Raw genomic sequence first — 21745 nt, forward strand, 5'->3', positions numbered from 1 at the left:
CACCATGCTGACCATCTGTGCATTCTGGGTAACGGAATGCTGGTGGGCTTCAGTAAGTTTCTTGTGAATTTCCATATGTACAACTTTGAAATAAGCTTCCAGATTATATCTTGAAAGCCTAAAATACTGTAAAGCAGTGTTTATAAGAAATAATCTTTTAAATGTAAAAATACATATCCACTGCTTTCTTCGACGAATTCTCCATAGTATTTAAATATCCACTTTTTTTTTTCTTAAGGGCAAATCATCATTTTCCTTATCGTAATTGCTTGTGTACCAGCCTTCTTTTACTAGGCTGCAAGCCCCCTCTCTGTTCCCCTTCACCTTATCTTTGATGCCTGGCCTCCACAGTCAGGTCCTAGTTTATTAACTTAGCATCAGTCTTTGCCATACCCTTGGGCCCTGGGAACAGAGTGGTGAGCAGGCAGAATTGGTCTTGGGCCTTGTGGAGATTCTTGTCTAGGAAGGCAGACAGATTTGAGGCCTGGCCTGGCCTGCCGATGACGTGCTTTTGAAGCTAAGACTTGAACAGTGTGAGTCAGCCAGTGAAAGGCGATGCCCTTGAGGACGGCAGGTACAGAGGCCTTGGGCTGCCCTGCTGGCCGGAGGGTCAGGGAGTAAGGCCAGCAGAGGGAGGGGAAGCTGGAGCCAGCGTGGGCGACAACAGTGGGCTCTAAGCAGATCATGTTTATGCTTTTACGAGAGCGTTCTGGCTGCCTGGCAGAGAGCAGACCGGGGTTGGGAGGTGGTGGGGAGACGTCAGAATGGCTGCTTGGTGCCGGCCTCGCTGAAGGAAGGAATTGTTCTGGAGCCGCTGGTTTCACTCTCTATTCTTACAGTGTTATAGTGACTCTCTTGGGAAACAGTAAATACGTGCTCTGCTTGTTACTTGGAGGCCAAAGTGGTTACTGAAATGATCAGCCAAGTGGGAGCAGGTTATTCAGGCTTCCGTTTTCCCCAAGTTGAGGAAGAGTTGTAAATAAGAAACAAAAAGCAATAAAATAAAATTCAAAAATTCAAAGAAAAAAAAGAGGAATGTACCACAATGCTCACTGCAGCACTATTTACAACAGCCAGGACATGGAAGCAACCTAAGTGTCCATCGACAGATGATTAGATAAAGATGTGGTGCATATATACAATGGAGTATTACTCAGCCGTAAAAAGAAACGAAATTGAGTTATTTGTAGCGAGGTGGATGGACCCAGAGTCTGTCATACAGAGTGAAGTAAGTCAGAAAGAGAAAAACCAATACTGTATGCTAACGTGTATATATATGGAATCTAAAACAATAATAAAAATGGTACTGATGAACCTAGTTGCAGGGTAGGAATAAAGACGTAGACATTGAGAATGGACTTGAGGACATGGGATGGGAGGGGGAAGCTGGGGCAAAGTGAGAGTAGCATCGACATATATACACTACCAAATGTAAAATAGCTAGCTAGCGGGAAGCAGCCGCATAGCACAGGGAGATCAGCTCGGTGCTTTGCAATGACCTAGAGGGTGGGGTAGGGAGGGTGGGAGGGAGGGGATATGGGGGCATGTGTATGCATATGGCTCATTCACTTTGTTGTACAACAGAGACTAACACAGTATTGTGAAGCAATTATACTCCAATAAAGATCTGTTAAAAAAAAAAGAAAGAAAAAAGAAACAAAAAGCAAAACCCTTATTCATGGTGGGCTTTTCTTGAGCCAAGTGGTGGAAAAGCTGTGGGATCCGGAACTATTGTCATGAAAGAAAATGAAACTATGCCAGGAATGCCAGCTTTGGGGGCTCTGGTGACAACTCAGACTGGCCTGAAATGCCCTACAGAGAATCCTGTGGCGTGGGGCCTCTGAAGACTGAATATCTAAACCCTGCGTCACTGGCAGCCCAGGGACCCGTGCTTATGACTTCTTTCTTCCGCTGCTGACTTAACCTACGAGGTGAAGCAGTGTCACTTGGAAGCCAACCTCATGTTTTAGAATCTAAATAACTTCATGTAAATATTACTTCAGAAGTTTAACTGGAGGTAAATCTTTGATGCTGAAATCTGAGAGCCTTCTCTAAAATATGCAGGCGGAGGACTTCCCTGGTCGCGCGGGTGGTTAAGAATCCGCCTGCCAATGCAGGAGACCCGGGTTCGAACCCTGGTCCGGGAAGATCCCACATGCCGCGGAGCAACTAAGCCCGCGAGCCACAAGTACTGAGCCTGCGCTCTAGAGCCCGCGAGCCACAACTACTGAAGCCCGCGCGCCTAGAGCCCGTGCTCTGCAACAAGAGAAGCCCACGCACCGCAACGAAGAGTAGCCCCCGCTCACCACAACTAGAGAAAGCCCGCACCCAGCAACAAAGACCCAATGCAGCCAAAAATAAATAAGTTTATTTTAAAAAGTAAAATAAAATATGCAGGTGGGCTTTTGGGTCATCTCACTTTTTGTTTTCTACACACCCAACACTTTAAATGACTTGTGGACCATCTTCCCCAGGAAATGAAGCTTCGAGGTTCCTGGTTCAGTTCATTGTCACTTGATCGCGCGGCCCCTTATGGATGGACGGATAAAGTGATTGACGCGTGTACTTAATACAGTCGCCGTGCCTGGATTAAGAAAAAACTATCAACAGTTTAATTTCAGCACCACAGGGGGAATTTGCTAGAGTTTGTCATATTTGCAGAAGTGCTGTCGTTTCTCCCTCTGGACTGTAAATCACTTGCTTCACTGTTGTCTTTCGTGCCAAGTCTTTTTCTTTGCAACTAGTTTAAGACTGCGAAAGTTGCAAAAATATTTGTAAAGAATTTTTTTTTTTTCTGAAACTCTGGAGAGTAACTTGCCAACCTGAAGTCCCATCACTCCTGAATCCTTGAGCGTGTCTGTCCTGCAGACAAGGGCACACTCCACGTGACCGTCAGAATCAGGCAATTGACATGAGGACCATCCAACCCACAGACCCCATTCAGGTTTGCCAGTTGTCTCGATAATGTCCCTCGTAGCAAAAAAAATCCCATCCAGGCTGAGGTGTCATGCCGTTGTCACCTTTCCATAACGTCCATGAATTTGACATTTTTGATGATTATAAGCCAGTTATCTCATAGAATGTCTTTCAGTTTGAGTTTGTTGGTGGTTTCCTCATGGTTAGATTCAGATTATGCATTTTCTGCAAGGATATTTCAGACGTGATGCTCTGTTCTTTTTGTTGCCTCCTCTCAGGTGGTGTATGTCTTTGACTTGTTCCTTTATTGGTGATGTTCATTTGATTGTTTGAGTACGGAGGTATCTGTCAGGCTTCTCCATTGTAAAGTTACTCTTTTCCCCTTTGTAATAAAAAATATTTTGTGGGAGGTGCTTTGAGTCTATGTAGGTGTCCTCTTCTCATCAACCTTTCACCCACTGGTTTTAACATCCGTGATGTTTCTTAACTGAATAATTACTACTTGGATCGCTGCCAGAGGCGATCTTCTAGTTCCAGCGTCTTTCTGTGGCAGGCACTGCACCTTGTGGAAAAGCTTCCTCTTCTCCCTATTTAGTTTTTCCGTAGATCCCTATTTCGTTCAGTGGGCTATAACACAATTTTATCATTATTTCGATGCTCAGATTGTCTCAGATTTGGCCAGTGGGAGCCCCTTTAGGTTGACTGCTATGTTCTTTTGATGTGTTCCCGGCATTCTTTGATCAGTTCCTTACGTTCTGGCTCCCAAGATGGCTCAGGCTCATCTTTTGCTTTCCCTGCTCTAGCCCTGGAATCAGCCATTTTCCCAAGAAGCCCTGATTCCTTTCAGTGGAGACTGGTATTTAGAAACTAAGACTTGGGCATTACATGTGCTCATCACCATTGGTGTATTGCTGTCCCCAGACCCTCTTAGTGGACAGGGTTAGGGAATATCTGTACTGTTTATATGTATACTTACACATACACTCACTATTTATATCTGTGTTTATTTCTGTATTTATGGAGATATATGAAAAACCGTGAATTCAGTCCTATTCTAATGCAACACCCAGGGTTAGTCTCGTTTTCTTTCTGTATTTGAACTTCCTTCTCCCATAGTGAGCAACCTGGGTCCCATTATCCTTAATGTATCAGTTAATCTACTCAACTGCCTGAATGTTTCTGATCTCATGTTCCCACGGCTGCCCCACCTCACTTCACTCTGTGGGTTCCTGTACTTTGGACTAGACAGCTGCCGCCCTCCTGTACAGGAGACCCTTCCTTCTGCTTGGGCCCTGAACCCCGCTCTGGGCTGTCCCTCCCTCCTGCGCCCATCCTCACTGCCACACGTGGGCTGCAGCACTCCAGGCCTCCTCCCACCCACCTCTTTATGCCAGTACTCCACACTGGGATGCTTCTGCCCTGCTTCCCTAATGTCTGCCATATTAAGTATGTTAGGGCAGCCGTAAGTACCAACAGACTGGGTGGCTTGAACAACAGGAGTTTATTGTCTCACAGTTCTGTGGGCCAGAAGTCCTAAGTCAAGGTGTCAGCCGGGTTGGTTCTTTCTGGGGCTCTAAGCACAAGTCTCCATGGGGAGAAGTTTCTCCTTGACTCTGGTGGTTGCTGGCAATCCTGGACTTGTAGACGCATCACTCCAATCTTCAATCAGTCCAGTCTCTATCTGTCTTCGTTTCACTTCTCCTCTGTCCGTGGGCCTTTGTCCAGATTTTCCTCTTCTTGTAAGGACATCGGTCGTATTGGATTTAGGGCCTGTCCTATGGCAGAATGACCTCATTGTAACTTGATTGCATCTACAGAGACCCTATTTCCAAATAAGGTCACATTCACAGTTTCCAGGTGGACATAAATTTGGGGGAACACTGTTCAATCCATTGCCTCTGCTTTGCTCAGTTCCACCTAATGTGCTTTTGGACTAAATCGTTCATAAAGGGAGGGAGGGAGGAAAGAAGGGTAGAAGGAACTCTCTTAGTAGTTTTGAGAAGAATGTTCTCTGTTGCCATATTCTTATTTTCTAAGCTAAAATTAGGGCATTCTGCTGACATCAGGACTCTTGGAAAACACAGGACTTAGAGAGAGCACAGGATGGCACTCACTGTCATGTCGTGGGACTTTACAAGTCCCCACGGGGACTGCACCCCTCACGATACCTTTTCTGGAAAGCATTGCAGCCCGTTACTCTAACTGTTCAGGAAGAGCTTGATATGGTGCTGCCTGGGGTTGGGATGCCCCCTCCCTGACCCCCCGTCCCCTAGCTGCCCAGTTCCAAGCAACAGTGTCTTGGTGCCCCTTGTCAGTCCCGTACTAAGCGGTGCTGCCGGCTGTCTCTGAAGAATCGCTGGAGCAGTTGGGAAGGGTGAGCCCTGACTGTCATCAGCACCGTCCGAGAAGGGAGCATTGTCAGTGCTGGGACCCAGCAGCCTGGGGAAGCCACCCCCGCCCAGCTTGCCCTGGAAGTTTACTGCCCCGATGCTTGAAAACCGACCCCACTCCCTGCTTCTTTTCACTTATTACCTTGTATTATATTCTGAGCTGTCTTAACTTATATATTACTTATATAGAATATATAAAAATACATACACAGAATATATAATTATGATTATTAACTATATCAACATATATGTTCTGAGCATTTTCCCATGCCAATGAAATATTCTTCCGTAGTTACAGTATTCCATGATTTGAGCCTACCACATTTTATTTAACCATCTTCCTACTGTCTGATATTTGGGGCAACTTAAAATTTTTGCTACTGTAAATAATGTTCCATCAAACATCCTTGACCTTAAATTTGTGTCTGCAGAAACTATTATTAAATAGCCACTGTTTTTTTTTAAACATCTTTATTGGAGTAGAATTGCTTTACAGTGGTGTGTTCGTTTCTGCTTTATAATAAAGTGAATCAGCTATACATATACATATATCCCCATATCTCCTCCCTCTTGCGTCTCCCTCCCACCCTCCTTATCCCATCCCTCTAAGTGGTCACAAAGCACCAGGCTGATCTCCCTGTGCTATGCAACTGCTTCCCACTAGCCATCTATTTTACATTTGGTAGTGTATATATGTCCATGCCACTCTCTCACTTTGTCCCAGCTTACCTATCCCCCTCCCCGTGTCCTCAAGTCCATTCTCTACGTCTGTGTCATTATTCCTGTCCTGCCCCTAGGACATAACCATTTTTTTAGATTCCATATATATGTGTTAGCATACGGTATTTGTTTTCCTCTTTCTGACTTACTTCACTCTGTATGACAGACTCTAGTCCATCCACCTCACTACAAATAACTCAATTTCGTTTCTGTTTATGGCTGAGTAATATTCCATTGTATATATGTGCCACATCTTCTTTATCCATTCATCTGTTGATGGACACTTAGGTTGCTTCCATGTCCTGGCTGTTGTAAATAGAGCTGCAATGAACATTGTGGTACATGACTCTTTTTGAATTATGGTTTTCTCAGGATATATGCCCAGTAGTGGGATTGCTGGGTTGTATGGTAGTTCTATTTTTAGTGTTTTAAGGAACCTCCATACTGTTCTCCATAGTGGCTGTATCAATTTACATTCCCACCAACAGTGTAAGAGGGTTCCCTTTTCTCCACACCCTCTCCAGCATTTATTGTTTCTAGATTTTTTGATGATGGCCATTCTGACTGGTGTGAGGTGATACCTCATTGTAGTTTCGATTTGCATTTCTCTAATGATTAGTGATGTTGAGCATCCTTTCATGTGTTTGTTGGCAATCTGTATATCTTCTTTGGAGAAATGTCTATTTAGGTCTTCTGTCCATTTTTGGATTGGGTTGTTTGTTGTTTTGATAATGAGCTGCATGAGCTGCTTGTAAATTTTGGAGATTAGTCCTTTGTCAGTTGCTTCATTTGCAAATATTTTCTCCCATTCTGAGGGCGAAATAGTAGACTGGCACTTTGCATGTCTTATTTAAGCATTGCCACAAACCCTAAGGAAATTATCCCCATTTTACAGATGAGAAAACCGAGGCATAAGGATCTTGGGTTCTGCTACCCTCTGCATTTGGTTCCTGAAGCATTGCCCTGGGGAGTGGCCTTAGGTACTGATGGAAATACTCCCAGACCTGGACGGCCCTTACAGGAGTGGAGATAGTGGCAGAGACTAAGGAATTTCTGAAGTTTTAGGGGAATAGCACATTGATTTCTCATTTAAGGGCACAACTACCCAGTCCTTGTCTCACATAAGGTATGGTGATAAAGAAGTGGCAGTAGCCACAGCTGTGGTGGACACAGGAGCTGCCGAGGCCATCCCTAGTCTCCACCTACCTGTGGATGGCCACGCTGTCCCAGAGTCACAGTGGCAGTCGGACCTCCAATAATGTCCTGCATCTTGGCCACCAAGTTAAATAAGGACAGTGCTAGGCCCTGTGGGGATCTAATCACTTATTCAGAAGTTCCAGGTCAAATTAATTAGCTGAGTCAGACAAGATCGATTATCATTAATATCTAGATATTTCTTGGGGCTGTCATATCAGTGTAAACAAAATGATCCTTGTGGTAATAGTTGAATCTGCATTGGTTAGGGAAAGCTTTTTTGGAAGGGTAGATTTAAAACTGGCCCCCGAATTCCAAGAGAGAAGTGAGCTGGTGTAGAGCGTGTAGGACACAATGGCGCTGAGAGATTGAAGCTGGTTGGAGTGGAATTTGTGGACTGGGGGTTTGGCACTTTTCAGAGGTCCTGAAACTAAAAATGAGGGAGAAGAAAAAAGGCCTCATAGGCAAGCGATTGCTCTCCATACACAGGGAAGGGTGTGGAAATTGACAAATACCCAGAATGCTTAGCACTTTATTGGTTTTCAGTACCTTACAAAAGTATTCCTGTGAAATTAACTCTGAGATGGTGGACCATGGCTTCCATGGGGTTTAATTGTGTTCCTGAAATAGTTCTCCAGGTGAATCAGTAATAGGCAGAGACAGGCAGGGTGCTCTTTCCTCCTTGCCTGGTTTCATAAGACCCCTCTAGGACCCAGGTGGCCAGTGCTGGGGCCAGGTGACCCTGTTTTATGGCAGAGGCAGAGACTAAAATGAAACAACTGGAGAACACACCCAGTGACTCAAGTTAAAAAAAAAAACTCTAATTCTTTCCTGTTGCTTCCTAAAGAGGGGATGGAGGTAAAGGGGTAGAGAGTGGAAAAATATTTTTATTTTGGAGTATGGGAATAGAGAAATACTGTTTTCCTAGTACCAATTACAAAAATAAAGCTCCAGCTGGACAGGATATGCAGTGCGTCTTGCTGATTTCCACCAGCCAGGAAGGTAGTAAAAGGGGCAGGAAGTGTGCATTGAAGGGGGTGGACTGGGTAACCAGGTTGGGACGCTGCTTTCTATTCATTAGGCCCGGCGAGTGCAGCCTGAGTGGTGCTCCTGCTGGCAGGGCTCCTAGGGTGGGTGCCGGGAGAGACTGGGAGGCACTGGGCTCTCAATGCCTCTTTATGTGGTCCCCAGTTTGGCCTCATGGTCCAAAGGCTAAGTAAGGGCCTAAGACCCCTGTTTACATCTGAGCTCTACCACCTGCTGTGAGCTTGGACAAGTTACTTAACCTTGTGTGCCTCAGTTTCTTCATCTATCAAATGGGGATTTTAGTAGTACCTACCTTACAAGGTTGCTGTGAATCAAGTCAAGTAATACCCCTGGCCAGCTTAGAACTTGCCTAACCCTTCATCCTTGTTATCTAGTGTTAGTGTCATGGTGGTGTGGCATGGGATACTCTGGGCAATCCCTGTTTTCCAGGGCTCGCAGGTCTAGGCGGGATAGGATGGCTCACAACAGAAGCTCCCCCACTTAACATCAGGCTGGCTTCCCAAAGTTAATTCAGCTTGCCGAGGGTGAGTCAGGCCTTATTCAAACTGGCCTGACTAAAAACTCAGAATAGCGCAGTTTCAGGTGGGTAACTTGCCTTTTCAGGAACCCCACAGGGGTGTCTTCTGAAGATACTTCGTTTTTACCTGGCACTGGACAACTCACTGTGATTTGGAAAGACTAGAACCGGCCTTGAAACTGTGTGTCTATCTTTGGGAACAAATGGTTCCCCATTCACACCAGCCACATCTCGGGTGTTCAGTAGCAGTGTGTGGCCAGTGGCTACCTTGCTGAGCTGTGTGCATATAGAACATGTCCAGTATCGCTGGATAGGGCTGGTCTGCATTTATTGGCTACCTGCTGGGTGCAGAGTGCAAGGCTGGCTAGTTCTACATGTTAACATATGTAGCAGTGTTAACAGAGGTTTGTTTCAGTGGAGAAAGGCACATAAAATTGCAGCAAAGAATGTAAGGCAGCATAAGATGCGTGTTAGAGGCAGTGTGGTTTTTTTTTTTTTTTTTGCGGTACGCGGGCCTCTCACTGTTGTGGCCTCTCCCGTTGCAGAGGCACAGGCTCCGGACGCGCAGGCTCAGCAGCCATGGCTCATGGGCCCAGCTGCTCCGCGGCATGTGGAATCTTCCCGGACCGGGGCACGAACCCGCGTCCCCTGCATCGGGAGGCGGACTCTCAACCACTGCGCCACCAGGGAAGCCCAGAGGCAGTGTGTTTCATGGATTCAAGGGCAGTTGTGAATTGGCCAAGGTGGGCTTTGTGGAAGAGATGGCATGTGAACAGTCTATAAAGGGGTGCCTGACTACTGCCAGGCAAGACCTTTCTCCTGAGCTCTGGCCTCAGATATCTAATTGCCCATCCAACGTCTCTTGGGCTATCCCAAAGATATCTCAAATTCAGAAGACCTGAAACCAATCTCAGTATTTCTCCTCTTGTTTTTTGAAAATTGAAGTATAGTTGGTTTACAATATCATGTTAGTTTCAGGTGTACAGCAAAGTGATTCAGCTTACATATATATATATATATATATATATATATATATACACTTAAAAAAAACTCTTTTCTATTATAGGTTATTACAAGATATTGAATATAGTTCCTTGTGCTATACAGGAAATCCTTGTTGTTTATCTGTTTTATATACAGTGGTGTGTATATGTTAATCCCAAACTCCCAATTTATCTCCCCTCACCCCACTATCCCTTTGGTAACCATAAGTTTCTTTTCTGTGTCTGTGAGTCTATTTCTGATTTGTAAATAAGTTCATTTGTATCATTTTTTTAGATCCCAAGTAAGTGATATCATATGATATGTGTCTTTCTCTGTCTGACTTACTTCTCTCAGTATGACCATCTCCGGGCCACTTGCAGCAACATGGATGGGCCCAAAGATGATCATACAAAGTATTTCTCCTCTTAAACCTTCCACGTTCCCTGTTGCAGAGTGGTCTGCAGAAGGACAAAAGGCGGTCACAGATAAGTTTGAAGAAGGAAGAGAGTCAGACATTCAGAAAGAAGAGTGGTGGCCTCTTTTTTTCTCTGGAGCTGGAGACAAGATCATTTGCTGGGATTGATGAGTGTGGAAGTGAGGTTGGAAAAATCTGAAAGTACTCCCATGGGGAACAGGAAGCACTGATGAGGGAGAAGAAGAAAAACAAAAAAAAAAGACCTGCAGAGACTTTTTGAAAGCTCTGGTGAGGTGATAAACCATAAATCTATAATGGCATTATTATTATTATTATGACAGGGTACTATTCAGCCCAGTCCTGAATTTTTGCCACCGGAGCAAACAAGAGGGAGAGACCCATATGTAGTAAAGTGGTTGGGCAGCTGTGTTTGGGAAGAGTGGGACCAGAGAGTGGACATACTAGGGAGAGGAAGCAGGGAAGTGGAGCCTGAAGGGCAAAGATGGACCCTCTCTTGGAAAAGTGCAGATGCACAGATGCAACGTGTGCCATATGTTTCTAAGGCTGACTCCCTGGGTAGAGAACTTCTGTTCTCTTTAGGCTGCGTTGAGAACTGTTTTCTAGAATGACCGTTGGCTCACCTGCAGTACTGAAAGCCAGAGATATTTTGGTGTCTTTCTAGCACACGTGTGGAGGCCATAAGTCAATTTCTCTGTCAGCTTATGGTTGTGATTCAGAGGCTAAATCGTACTGTTTCAGGTACCAGGGTAGACTGTGGTCAGAGGCAGGGAAATTTTTGTAAAGGAGCTATGGTAATGTCTTCTAAAAGGGTATATAGAAAACACGCCTAATAAGAAAATTGTGGGTAGAATGGCAAATATGCAAAAACTATAGTCTGGGTGATTCTCAGTATGGGAAACTGTTTCTGTGGTATTTAGAAGTATTTAGACTTTTAATTTCATATGCATTTATATTCCATTCATGGTGAAATCTGTTCCCCATCGGCCTCCCTGTTTTCCCATGACTCAACTGGAGATATTCATGAAACATACGAGACCTGGAAGGCCATTGGCTAATGGTACTAAATGGCAGTGATACCTACACTTAGCTGCATAACAGTTATCCTAGGATAATAAAAAATAACTGATTCTTAAACCCTGGAGATTCTTATTCAGTAGTTCCAGGATGGGGCCAGGGAACCTTTTTTTTTTTTTTTTTTTTGATTCCCCAGGTAATAATGCTACACAGGCAGTTTTGGGTATAGGTGAAAAGAAAATATAGCAAAGTATGCTTATGATATACTGAGCCATACTGGGTTATGACATATTGAGCTATTTATAGCAATCCTGCCACATCATTCAAGGTTGGGTTCCTGAAAAATCCATATAATAAGGGAATTCATGGTTGAATTGCTTAAAACCTGAGAAACACGGGGCTAGAGACTAAAATACTTAAATGAATCTATGACGTGTCTTTTTAACGTTCAATAAAGTAAAACAGTAAGTGCATGAAATTACATCCGTGATACAATGGATAGCATACAATTGATTTCCATTACCTACTAACTCTCCTGAAGTTTAACAAAACTTTAAAATTGGTTTTGCATTGGTGTGGATAATATTATGCCGAGAGGCAAGCTTTTTTCTGCGTCGAGCGCTCCATCCAAATGCTGAATGTCTTTCTGATTTCCTGACTGCTAATTGTTGACTTGGCCCTACGGTCCCACCAGAGTATGTAGCGTGATTTGAATATTGTAGGCAGAGAAGTATTAAGTATAGCCAAATGGGTAAGTCTCAGGCCCCCTCCATAATGCAGAGTCCTTTCATCTTAGCTCTGAACATGGTATTTTCATGCCAAGCACATGCTGTTGAACTTCGCTCGTACGTTTCACTTGTCTCCTGGGAGTCAGTTACTGCTGTAAGGGTTTGCCACTTCTTCTCTTCTATTTCCTTCTCTTCCGTTTTCTACTTTCCACCATGACCTCTGCCTCCCCCACCATCCACATGCTCACACACATCTGTACACACAGCTGGGAACCAATCTAGCACAGTACGATGCTTTTTATACTTTTTTGGCCACAGTACCAATATAATAATATAAAGTTGAAACAAAAGTTTAATGAAACAATGCTTACTGTTATTTGGGGAACTCTCATAGTTTCTGTTCTGTAGTCTCATACATTAAAGTGCTTATCTTCATCCTGTAATTCAGATCTTAATCCAATAAACTGATTTCCTGACCCTCTAATGGGTTGCTACTGGATGTTTGGAATAAAAACTGTTTTAGAGGTTTCGGGCATATTCTTCCAGTCAGGAAGATCTGGGTTTGAATCTTAGCTTTACCACTTGACAGCTCTGCATCTTGGGAAGTAGCTTCATTTCCTCATCTGTAGAGATGGAGATAAGATACTATACCTCGTATAGATTGTTTGAAGATGGAATGAAATAATGCATGAAAAGCATTGGTATCCCATTCTTAATAAGGGCCTGAGCCAATGTGACGGGGTTAAAGAGAATGATGATGAGAATGGTGGTGGTGGTGATATTCAGTTTTCAACTACAGCTTCCTCTCAAGTCACATAATTTTAAACTGAAATTCTTATTTTTTCAAAAAGGTACACAAAAGTCAGTGTGGGGAGTGTAGGATGTTATGTAAGAGGAACTTATATTTTGGGAAGGATTACTGCATATTCAGGAAAAATCACCACTAAAAATTGCTATTATATTCCTACAAATGTATTGCCACTTGTGCGTTCATTTTTCTTTTCCTGCGTGTTCCCATAGCCACCATCCTGGACAGAGCTGTAGCTCTGGCTACTGGCTTCCTTGCCTCCACGTGTTCTTGCATAGAGTGCTGCTTGGTTCATGAAGAAACGAGGCCATTCAGAGCTTTTTAGTAGCCCCTGTAAACAAGCTGAGTATCTAGCTGGGCATTGGAGACCCTCCAGAAAGACCTGCGCTCAAATCTTGGTTCCCCATCTGGGGGCTTGTGTGACTTGGACACTTTTTTCTTTTTTTAAAGTTACCTTTTCAAGCTATCCTTTTTCTCATCTCTAGAATGGGGATAATAATATTTATCTGAGTAGGGCTGCTGTGAGGGTTAGTGATGATATTTGTACACTGTCCAGTCTGTGCTTCTCACACGCTGGCTGGCTCGTATGAAGCTTCCCCCATGTTGGTACATGCATCAGTTGCTCTGCCCACATCAGCAAAGACATCTTCCTCAGTTCTGCTTTGGCCATTAGTACCAGCCTTTACCTTGCCTAACTTGACCTGCAGCCTTTTCTCTGCCGAAGTGATCCCTCCCTACCTTATAAGCTCTTCCTTTACCATAAAGCTTTCGCTTACGAACCCATCTAATAATGATTTATGAACGAGTTCACCTAGTTGGCAATTAATCATATACTGCCTTCGGATCTCTATTGCAGTCTTTTATTATTATAATTATAGTATTATCAGTTAGCTTTATATGATTTATGTCTCATGCCCCCAGGTAATTTATTAATTCCTTGAGGGTAGCGATCCTGTCTTACACGTCTTTGAATCCTCCACAGCACTTAGCACAGTTCCTTGTAATAACGTGTATTTAATAAATATTTGTTGGTACACTGGATGACTGGATACTGCAGACAGCACATCCACAGGAGGATAGGGTCCAGTGCTTAGAGTTGTGAGAGAAGGTTTAATGGATGAAAATAGACTTGAGCTGGCTTTTGCTGGGAGGGTAACATTAACGTAGGTTGATACGAGGGGTGGCGCATGGCTATGTGGGGAGAACTATTAGGTGACAGGAGCCTGCACAGGCATGTTTAAAACAAATGATGCAGCTGCAGAAGAGATGGCACTGAGCACTGCTGTGATTGGCTTCTGTGACACAGCCTCAAAGTTAGGCCCTGTGCTTAGCAACTCAGCTCCCATCCCTTTGCTTTCCCTGTTGCCCGGTTGTGGCTTATCTCCTGTGACGCTGTAACTGGGAACTGATGCGCTGTGGGGCTTCTGGTAGAAATTCTCTACGTTTTCCTCTGAGTGAAGATGCCTTTATTTCCTCTTCGTTCCCGAAGGAAATTTTCACACTGTGTATAACATTTTAAAATAACAATTATTTTCTTTGGGTGCTTTAAAGGCATCTTTCCATTGTCTTCTGTTTTCCATTGTTTCTGTTGAGGAGTCACTGTAAGCCTTCTGGGTTTTGTGTTTCTTGGTTTCTGAAGGTCATGAGCCTGTTTTCCCTCTGGCTGTTTTTAAGATTTTTCTCTATACTTTTGGTTTTCATCAAGTGTGCTACAGTACGCCCAGGTGTGGTTTTATTTATAGTTGCCAGTTTGGGGTCTGTAGTGAGTATTAAACCTGTGGTTAGGTGGTCATTGATCACTGTCTCTTCAAATTTTGCTCCTGCTTCATTCTTTCTCTTATCTTTGTGGAACTTCCAACTACCCATGTTTAGACCTTTTTAGGTCTAAAATACAGTCTTTTAGGTCTGTTTTCACATGTTCCACTTTTTTGTCTCAGTGCTTCATTCTGTCTGTTTCACTGTGACCTCTCTTCTGGTTCACTCTTTTTTCCCCTGGTGATGTCTAATCTATTGGTGAACCCATCCATCGAGTTCTTAATTTTAATTATTTATACTTTAGTTGTAGAATTTCTATTGTTTTATAGTCTCCAGTTCTCTGAAAAAATTTTCCATCTTGCCTTTTATTTCCTTGAATGTATTAGGCATAGCCGTTTTAAAGATTACGTCTGAAAACATTTGGTATGTGTATATTCATTATATCTGTATAAAATCTGTGTATGTATCCCTATTGGTCCATTTCTATTGTTCATTACTTCCCTTGGTTTTCTATTTTCTTGTCTTTTAGCCTTGTATTCCTAGCTGTATTGGTTGAATGCTGGCCATTGTATCTGAAAAACAGCAGAGAGAATATGAATCTTAGGATAATGTCATCTTTCCCCAAGATATGATTTAACTTAACTTCTGGTAGTTCCAGATCATTTTAATTTGGTCAAGGATTGAGATTAATCAAAGCTGGGCTTCAGTCTTTGAGGTTAGTCTACTTCCATTTAGTTTTATCCCTTACAAAGCTTGCATGTTTGGAAAGAGGGAGGTTTCCAGGACTCCCTTTTCTTTAGCTTCAGTTCTTATCCCCCTAGTCACTGAATGTGTCAACAGCTCTGCTCAACTTTGATGCCCTAAAGCCTCCTCTTCTGGATTCAGCAGATGCCCCAAACATCAGGCTTACCATCCTGGGTTTCTTTCTTCTCCCAGATCTTGCCCTCCTAGTTCTTTACTACCATCTTAGTTCTCTGATGTTTCTAAACATATTTTTAAAACCAAGCTTTGTGGGACTTCCCTGGTGGCGCAGTGGTTAAGAATTCGTCTGCCAATGCAGGGGACACGGGTTCGATCCCCGGTCCGGGAAGATCCCACATGCCGCGGAGCAGCTAAGCCCATGTGCCACAACTACTGAGCCTGCACTCTAGAGCCCACGAGCCGCACGTACTGAGCCCACGTGCCACAACTACTGAGGCCCGCACCCCTAGAGCCCGTGCTCCTCAACAAGAGAAGCCACTGTGACGAGAAGCCCGCACACCGCAGTGAAGAGTAGCCGCCGCTCGCCTCAACTAGACAAAGCCCACGCACCGCAGCAAAGACCCAATGCTGCTAAACAAAACAAAACAAAACAAAACACACACACTTTGTTTAGGTTTCTTAGGTATTCACCAGGAGAGTTAGGTCTGAATTACCTACCATGCCGTTACCAGAAGCAGCACCCCGTCAGCCAAGGATTTTATTATCTAAAATCTAGCAGAGATGTTTAGAAGTCTGTAATACAGAACACTAACATGATTTAAGTGGTATTTTAGGATGACTGATACGTCAGTGGTATGCAAAACAGAGAGGGCTTGGGAATACCTCCATAAGTAGAACAGTTAAAAGACCATCATAACTGAATACTTTCTGAAGTGAGAGTAAGGCAGGCATTACGGTTTCTGAGTCTGGGGATTTGCAGACAGACCTGAACGAGAGTCTGGGCTCTCCTACTGACCAGCAGGTTGCCTTTGGGCAGTTCCCCAACCTATCCCCTCATCTGAAATAGGGGGTGATAAAGTCCCTACCTCCTAGGGTTAAAAGAGAAGTGAGAAGCTCCCAGAAAACCCTGGTTTTCATGTGTGGCATATAGGAAGTGCTCAGTAGTGGTAGCCATTGCTGTTACTATTCCAAGACCCGAACCTCAGTTATTTAAGTTAGAATTCAAGATCACTGTTAATGACACTAATCAGGACCACAGTTAGCATGGTCAGCTTCACGGGGGATGCGATTTATGTCCTGTGTATCACAGTGAACAGCTCACGTGCCTTTATGGAGCAGCCCTGGTGCCAGTAATATTCTAAGTACTTGCCGTGTACTGAATTGATTTGTAGCCAATGCCGTGGTTTTGAAGATGATTCCAACCCGAAATCTCGAAGATGTAAGGATAGCTGATTTTCCAAAGTCAGGCTTGAGGGTAGAAGCTTCATATTTTAGGTTTATAGAACCATAAATTTAAGCATTTCACTTTTAAAAACAGCACAGTGTACAAGAAGTGAAGCTTACAGAAAAGATAAATCAGATTATGAGCCTTCATGTTACCAACGGATTCCTAGAATCACAGATAACCTCAGAAATTATCTTTGTGAAACCTCTCCTTTTTCTAGATGATCAAAGTATCCACCAGAGAGATTGAGTGACTGGCCCGAGGACACACAGTGGTAATGACAAAGCCAGGACTGGAACACGAGCGTCCCGATTTCTGGTGTATTTTGGTCCTCTTGGCAAAAATAGCACCTCTTTGTCTTCTCTACCGAGTTCCATGCCTTCTTCAGCTCTGTTCAAGCAACGCTGGCCTGGGTGTTGCTGCCCATGGGAAACTTGCCTTAAAGAAGGAAGACCAGTCTATCATCTTGAATTTCACTGATAGAAGCTAGAAAACACATGCCACGTAGGCATGAGTTTCTGGTGCTGGCTGCATGTAGAATTCTGCCTTTCCTTTCTTTGACCGGAGGATGCATACTTGAGAGTCATGAGAAATCTATGTCAAATGGCAACCTTTTTATTCTGGGTTGTGTGGCGAGACCACTGGTAATTCATTACCTGTTCAGTGTGTTTGTCGCAGGGGGCGGGGGAGCAGGCTGTAAAATCAAGTAAGACAGAGGACGTGCCTCCGGGTAAAAGGGTTACCTTTCATTGTGTATCATCGGGGATGTCCTAGCCGTTAAAAGCAGCAACACCATAGAACCTGAAATAAGTGAAGCCCTTGATAATAGAGTTTTCCCTACTCGGATCAGAAAGCTTTTTGAACTATTTCAGGTGACCGTTTTTTCCAAATGGGTTGTCTGTGAAAAAAAATAGGAGAGGGGGCTTCCCTGGTGGCGCAGTGGTTGAGAGTCCGCCTGCCGATGCAGGGGACACGGGTTCGTGCCCCGGTCCAGGAAGATCCCACATGCCGCGGAGCGGCTGGGCCCGTGAGCCATGGCTGCTGAGCCTGCGCCTCTGCAACGGGAGAGGCCACAACAGTGAGAGGCCCGTGTACCGCAAAAAAAAAAAAAAATAGGGGAGGAATATGTTATTATAATGACAGATTGGAAGCAGGGGCGTGTTTCCGTGTTGCTGAGCTTGTCATCTTGTCCCCTCGGAAGCGCGTGTCACTACGTAGCTCCTCTTCCTACTGCCCTGACTTAGCTGCGCCCTTTCTGTGTCTTAAGATCTTCTCAAGAAGGAGGATCTGATCGGATTGACTGGGCAGAGCCCTTACAGTGCACACTCACCCAGTGCATCTAATGTGGACAGCTTTTCCTGACGCTCCCAGAACTCTCCATAACTCCTCTTATCATCCTGGACACAGGATGCTCCGTGGGCTGTGGGAATTATCTTCTCCCCTGTCTCCCGCTAGACTGGGAGTCCCTAGATGGCAGGGACTGTCTTCTTTCTTCCTACTCCTGGAACATCACTCTTGATATATGATCTTTGAGTGGGTGGGTGAAAGAGCGAGTGAGTGGAACAACTTGAGACCCACTCAGAGCAGCTGTGTTGGGGGCTCCCTGTGGCCGTTCCATGTCCTTTTGGACTGTCCCTGCAGTTCCTGTCACTCCTGAAGCCACCAGATGAGTGGGCGGGGCCAGCCTGCCATGGTGACGGCACCTTGCCTGATCTTCAGAACTGGCTTGGTCCTTGTATTGCACATCTCGGAGGGGGCGGGGTGGGGGGACGGCCGCATTTAGGCTTTGTAGGATTAGCCAAAGACCTAGAAGAGGTAGAGCTCCTACTCCCAGCGAATTTACACTTTGGTTAGGAAGAGAGGCTGAGCACAGCTGAAAAGTTTGCATTTAAGATAAGAGTTAGATAAGAAGAAAGACAACATTGGAATAGCTGCCCTGACGCAATGTTCGATTTTCAAATGAGCAGTACTGGATCCCTGGGTATTGTGGGGCCTGGAGGGGGACGGCTTCCTTCCGCTGGAGCGTCAGGGGGGGCCTCATGGTGGAGGAGGGCGGAGGCTGCATCTTGGAGGACTGCTGGGGATTGGCAAGGCCAGGAAGGAGGAACAGAGAGGCAGCGGCAGGCGGCGTCTGAGACAGCGAGTAGGTCAGAAGTGGGGCAGAGGGCCAAGGGGAAGGCAGGGGCTAGGATTTAGTTCCAGAATTGAATTAGGCTCTACAGGCAGAGGGCGGGGCCCCAGGTGGCGGAGCAGCTGCACGTAGGGGAGACGGGGAAGGCCTTTGTGAGCTGGACGAGGAGATTACTGAGACTTTGACCATCTCAGCCTGAAGTCATCTGAATAGAATATTCAGAGCTCGTTTTTGGAGGAGAAAATGAATAAAGGAAAGATGAGGCAGCCCAGGGTTGAAAAGAGGATGATGTCCCACTGTGCACGAAGTCCTGTGGAAGGGATGCTTGGTTGCCATTATCTCTGCTTTTGAATCCTGCATCGAATTTAAACTTCCGTGTAAAGAGGCTGAAGATGAGTGATAGACGGCACTGTGTTAGTGACCCCGCTCTGGGTGTATTTAGGTGGACAAGGGAAAGACTGTCCAGAAATGCATCTGGAAGGAGGAGAGAGAGGTGTTATGTGGGCTGGTGGAGGACAGGCGACCCCAGGCCAGAGGAGGCTGATGGCAGTGAGGAAAGACCCTTGAGGGAACACTCCAAATAAGAGATGCTTTCGGGCTTCCCTGGTGGCGCAGTGGTTGAGAGTCCGCCTGCCGATGCAGGGGACACGGGTTCGAGCCCTGGTCCGGGAAGATCCCACATGCTGCGGAGCAATTAAGCCCGTGTGCCACAACTACTGAGCCTGCGCTCTTGAGCCCACGTGCCACAACTACTGAAGCCCGTGTGCCACAACCACTGAAGCCTGCGTGCCTAGAGCCTTGCTCCACAACAAGAGAAGCCACTGCAATGAAAAGCCCTCGCACCGCAACGAAGAGTAGCCCCCGCTCGCTGCAACTAGAGAAAGCCAGCGCACAGCAACGGAAGACCCAACGCAGCCAATAAAATCAATTAATTAATTAATTAATTAATCTTAAAAAAAAGTACTAAAAAAAAAAAGAGATGCTTTCACGTCAGAGCGATGCTGAAGCCAGAGCTAGAGGCTGGTGCACTCTGCAGGGAGACAGACGACATCAGGAGGGGTGGCCAGTGGGTGAAAGGCCTTGGAACCGCGTGAATTGATTCCGTAAGCGCTTGCAAGTGCCCATGCCGGGGCTTCGACGCGCGTCTGTTACCCAGATACCCTCGAGGAATGACCTGGTTACTCTGTCCACCCTCGGCTCTTGGAAGGATAATACCCAAAGGTATTTGTCAGGCCCTGGTCCTCTGAGTACCTGATACACTGAAGGTACCTGCCGTAAACACAGCCCAGCGTTAGGCATCCGGGCCCTGTGACTGGCCGAGTTTCTGCGTCATGGGACCCTCTCAGCTGAGAGCAGGGGTGGCCTGCACCACCACCCCACCGAGACGGCCTCTGGGGAATGAGCACCGCACTCAAGCAGGGGCGGGGGGCTCTAGGGAAAATCCCCTGATAAGCTCTCAGGGCCCCCCAGCCCCCATAAGCTGTCCGGTTTTGAGAAAGAGGAAAATAGAAGAGGATCAGGCAGGGGTGTCAGACTTCACGGTGCAGACATGACAGTGGGTAGCAGAAATGCCTGATGTGTTGCTTCTCTTCTGCAGAAGGGCACCATGCCGGTGGAGAGGATGCGCATGCGCCCGTGGCTGGAAGAACAGATCAACTCAAACACGATACCAGGGCTGAAGTGGCTTAACAAGGTAAGTGCGCATGTGTGTGTGCGCGTGTCTGCTTGTATGCGCATGCGTGTGTGTATCTGTGTGAGAGAGACCCTGACTAAGCCGGTGCCTGTGGATCACCGCAAGTGAAACTGTTCTTCGTGTCCAAAATATTATGCTTATTATTTACAAAAAACAACCAAGCAAAAAGGATCGTGAAAATATGAAATTATCATACACGGAAGACTTATCATCCTCTCAGACTGTAGCCTCGACCCCGAGGTAAGGCTCTGGTCTCGTGGATGACTGTTGATGGGAAGCTTCTTGCTGTGTTTCTGTTCAGTAATTCTTGCCCTTTTCCTTCTCTAAATTCCGTTCTTGCTTCTGGTTTTCGAGGATTAGAGGACATGGAACCTGTAGGGCTTTCTGCTGGGAATGGAGCATACTGATTTTCTTTTCAGTATCTCTTTATGTAAAGAAAACTTTTGTTTTTGTCTTAAAAAATGGTTTTATTTTTATCATGGAATCCTGTTTGTGTGCCTCCCTGTCCTAAAAAAGCAGTATTGCATCATTTACACCCCCTATCTATACATAAATACTTCCTTACTTTTATCAACCTGAAAACTCTCAGTTTAGTTGATCCTGCCTCTCATGGACGGAATCAGGAAGACATTGGATGTAAAAGTAAAGACCACCTGAAAACATTTAGTTAAAATCTAGAAAAGCAACGAATACATCATGCTTTCTCTAAGATGGCCCGAGAGAGAGATTGCTCTCGCACTACCAGGAATTGCAGTTCTTCGGAGCAAATGTCTTTTTCCTCTTCTGCCGCCCCCCTGCGTTTTTAATCTTAAGGACACGATGAATAATTTAGCAGGTCAGCCTTTACCTTTGTATCACGTGCTCCAGAGCTTCGAGCCAGATTGTGGCCGCTCCTAACAAGTGTACAAAATATTGCAGCATTTTTTTTTTTACTAATGTTACTCCTTGCTTCATTTTATTTTTTCAGTTATCTCTCAAATCTTATTTCTTTTTGTTCTTTTCCCCTCATTTACCTATTTTTTCACTTATTTTAAGTGTAACAGTGTATGTATTTGAATGGATCTGAGTCCCTTCTGAAACAAGATGGGGTAGAAGTAAACAGACATACTTTAAGTAAAGCGTATGCTCACTTCACGTGACCTGTCATGTATTTTAAGGTCTAATGGCAAACAATATATTTTTCCAGGCTTGCAATGTCTATAGTGTTTTAGGTTTATATCCTGGAGGGGCTTTGTAATTAGCCTGTTGCAAAGAAACAGACGAGAA

General features: G+C 45.0%; 1 protein-coding gene across 2 annotated transcripts in view; it reads left to right on the forward strand.

Moving 5' to 3' along the window:
* Positions 1-21745, forward strand: part of IRF2 (interferon regulatory factor 2) — an 84633-nt gene that overhangs the window by 23469 nt on the left and 39419 nt on the right. For both annotated transcript variants that reach the window (XM_033409278.2, XM_004281737.4), the window contains one exon: positions 20384-20479. In XM_033409278.2, the coding sequence (XP_033265169.1) occupies positions 20393-20479 (87 nt within the window). In that variant the 5' untranslated portion in view covers positions 20384-20392. The remainder of the gene's footprint in view (positions 1-20383; positions 20480-21745) is intronic.

This window comes from Orcinus orca, chromosome 21, assembly GCF_937001465.1.
Source record: "Orcinus orca chromosome 21, mOrcOrc1.1, whole genome shotgun sequence".
In the NCBI taxonomy this organism is placed as follows: Eukaryota; Metazoa; Chordata; class Mammalia; order Artiodactyla; family Delphinidae; genus Orcinus; species Orcinus orca.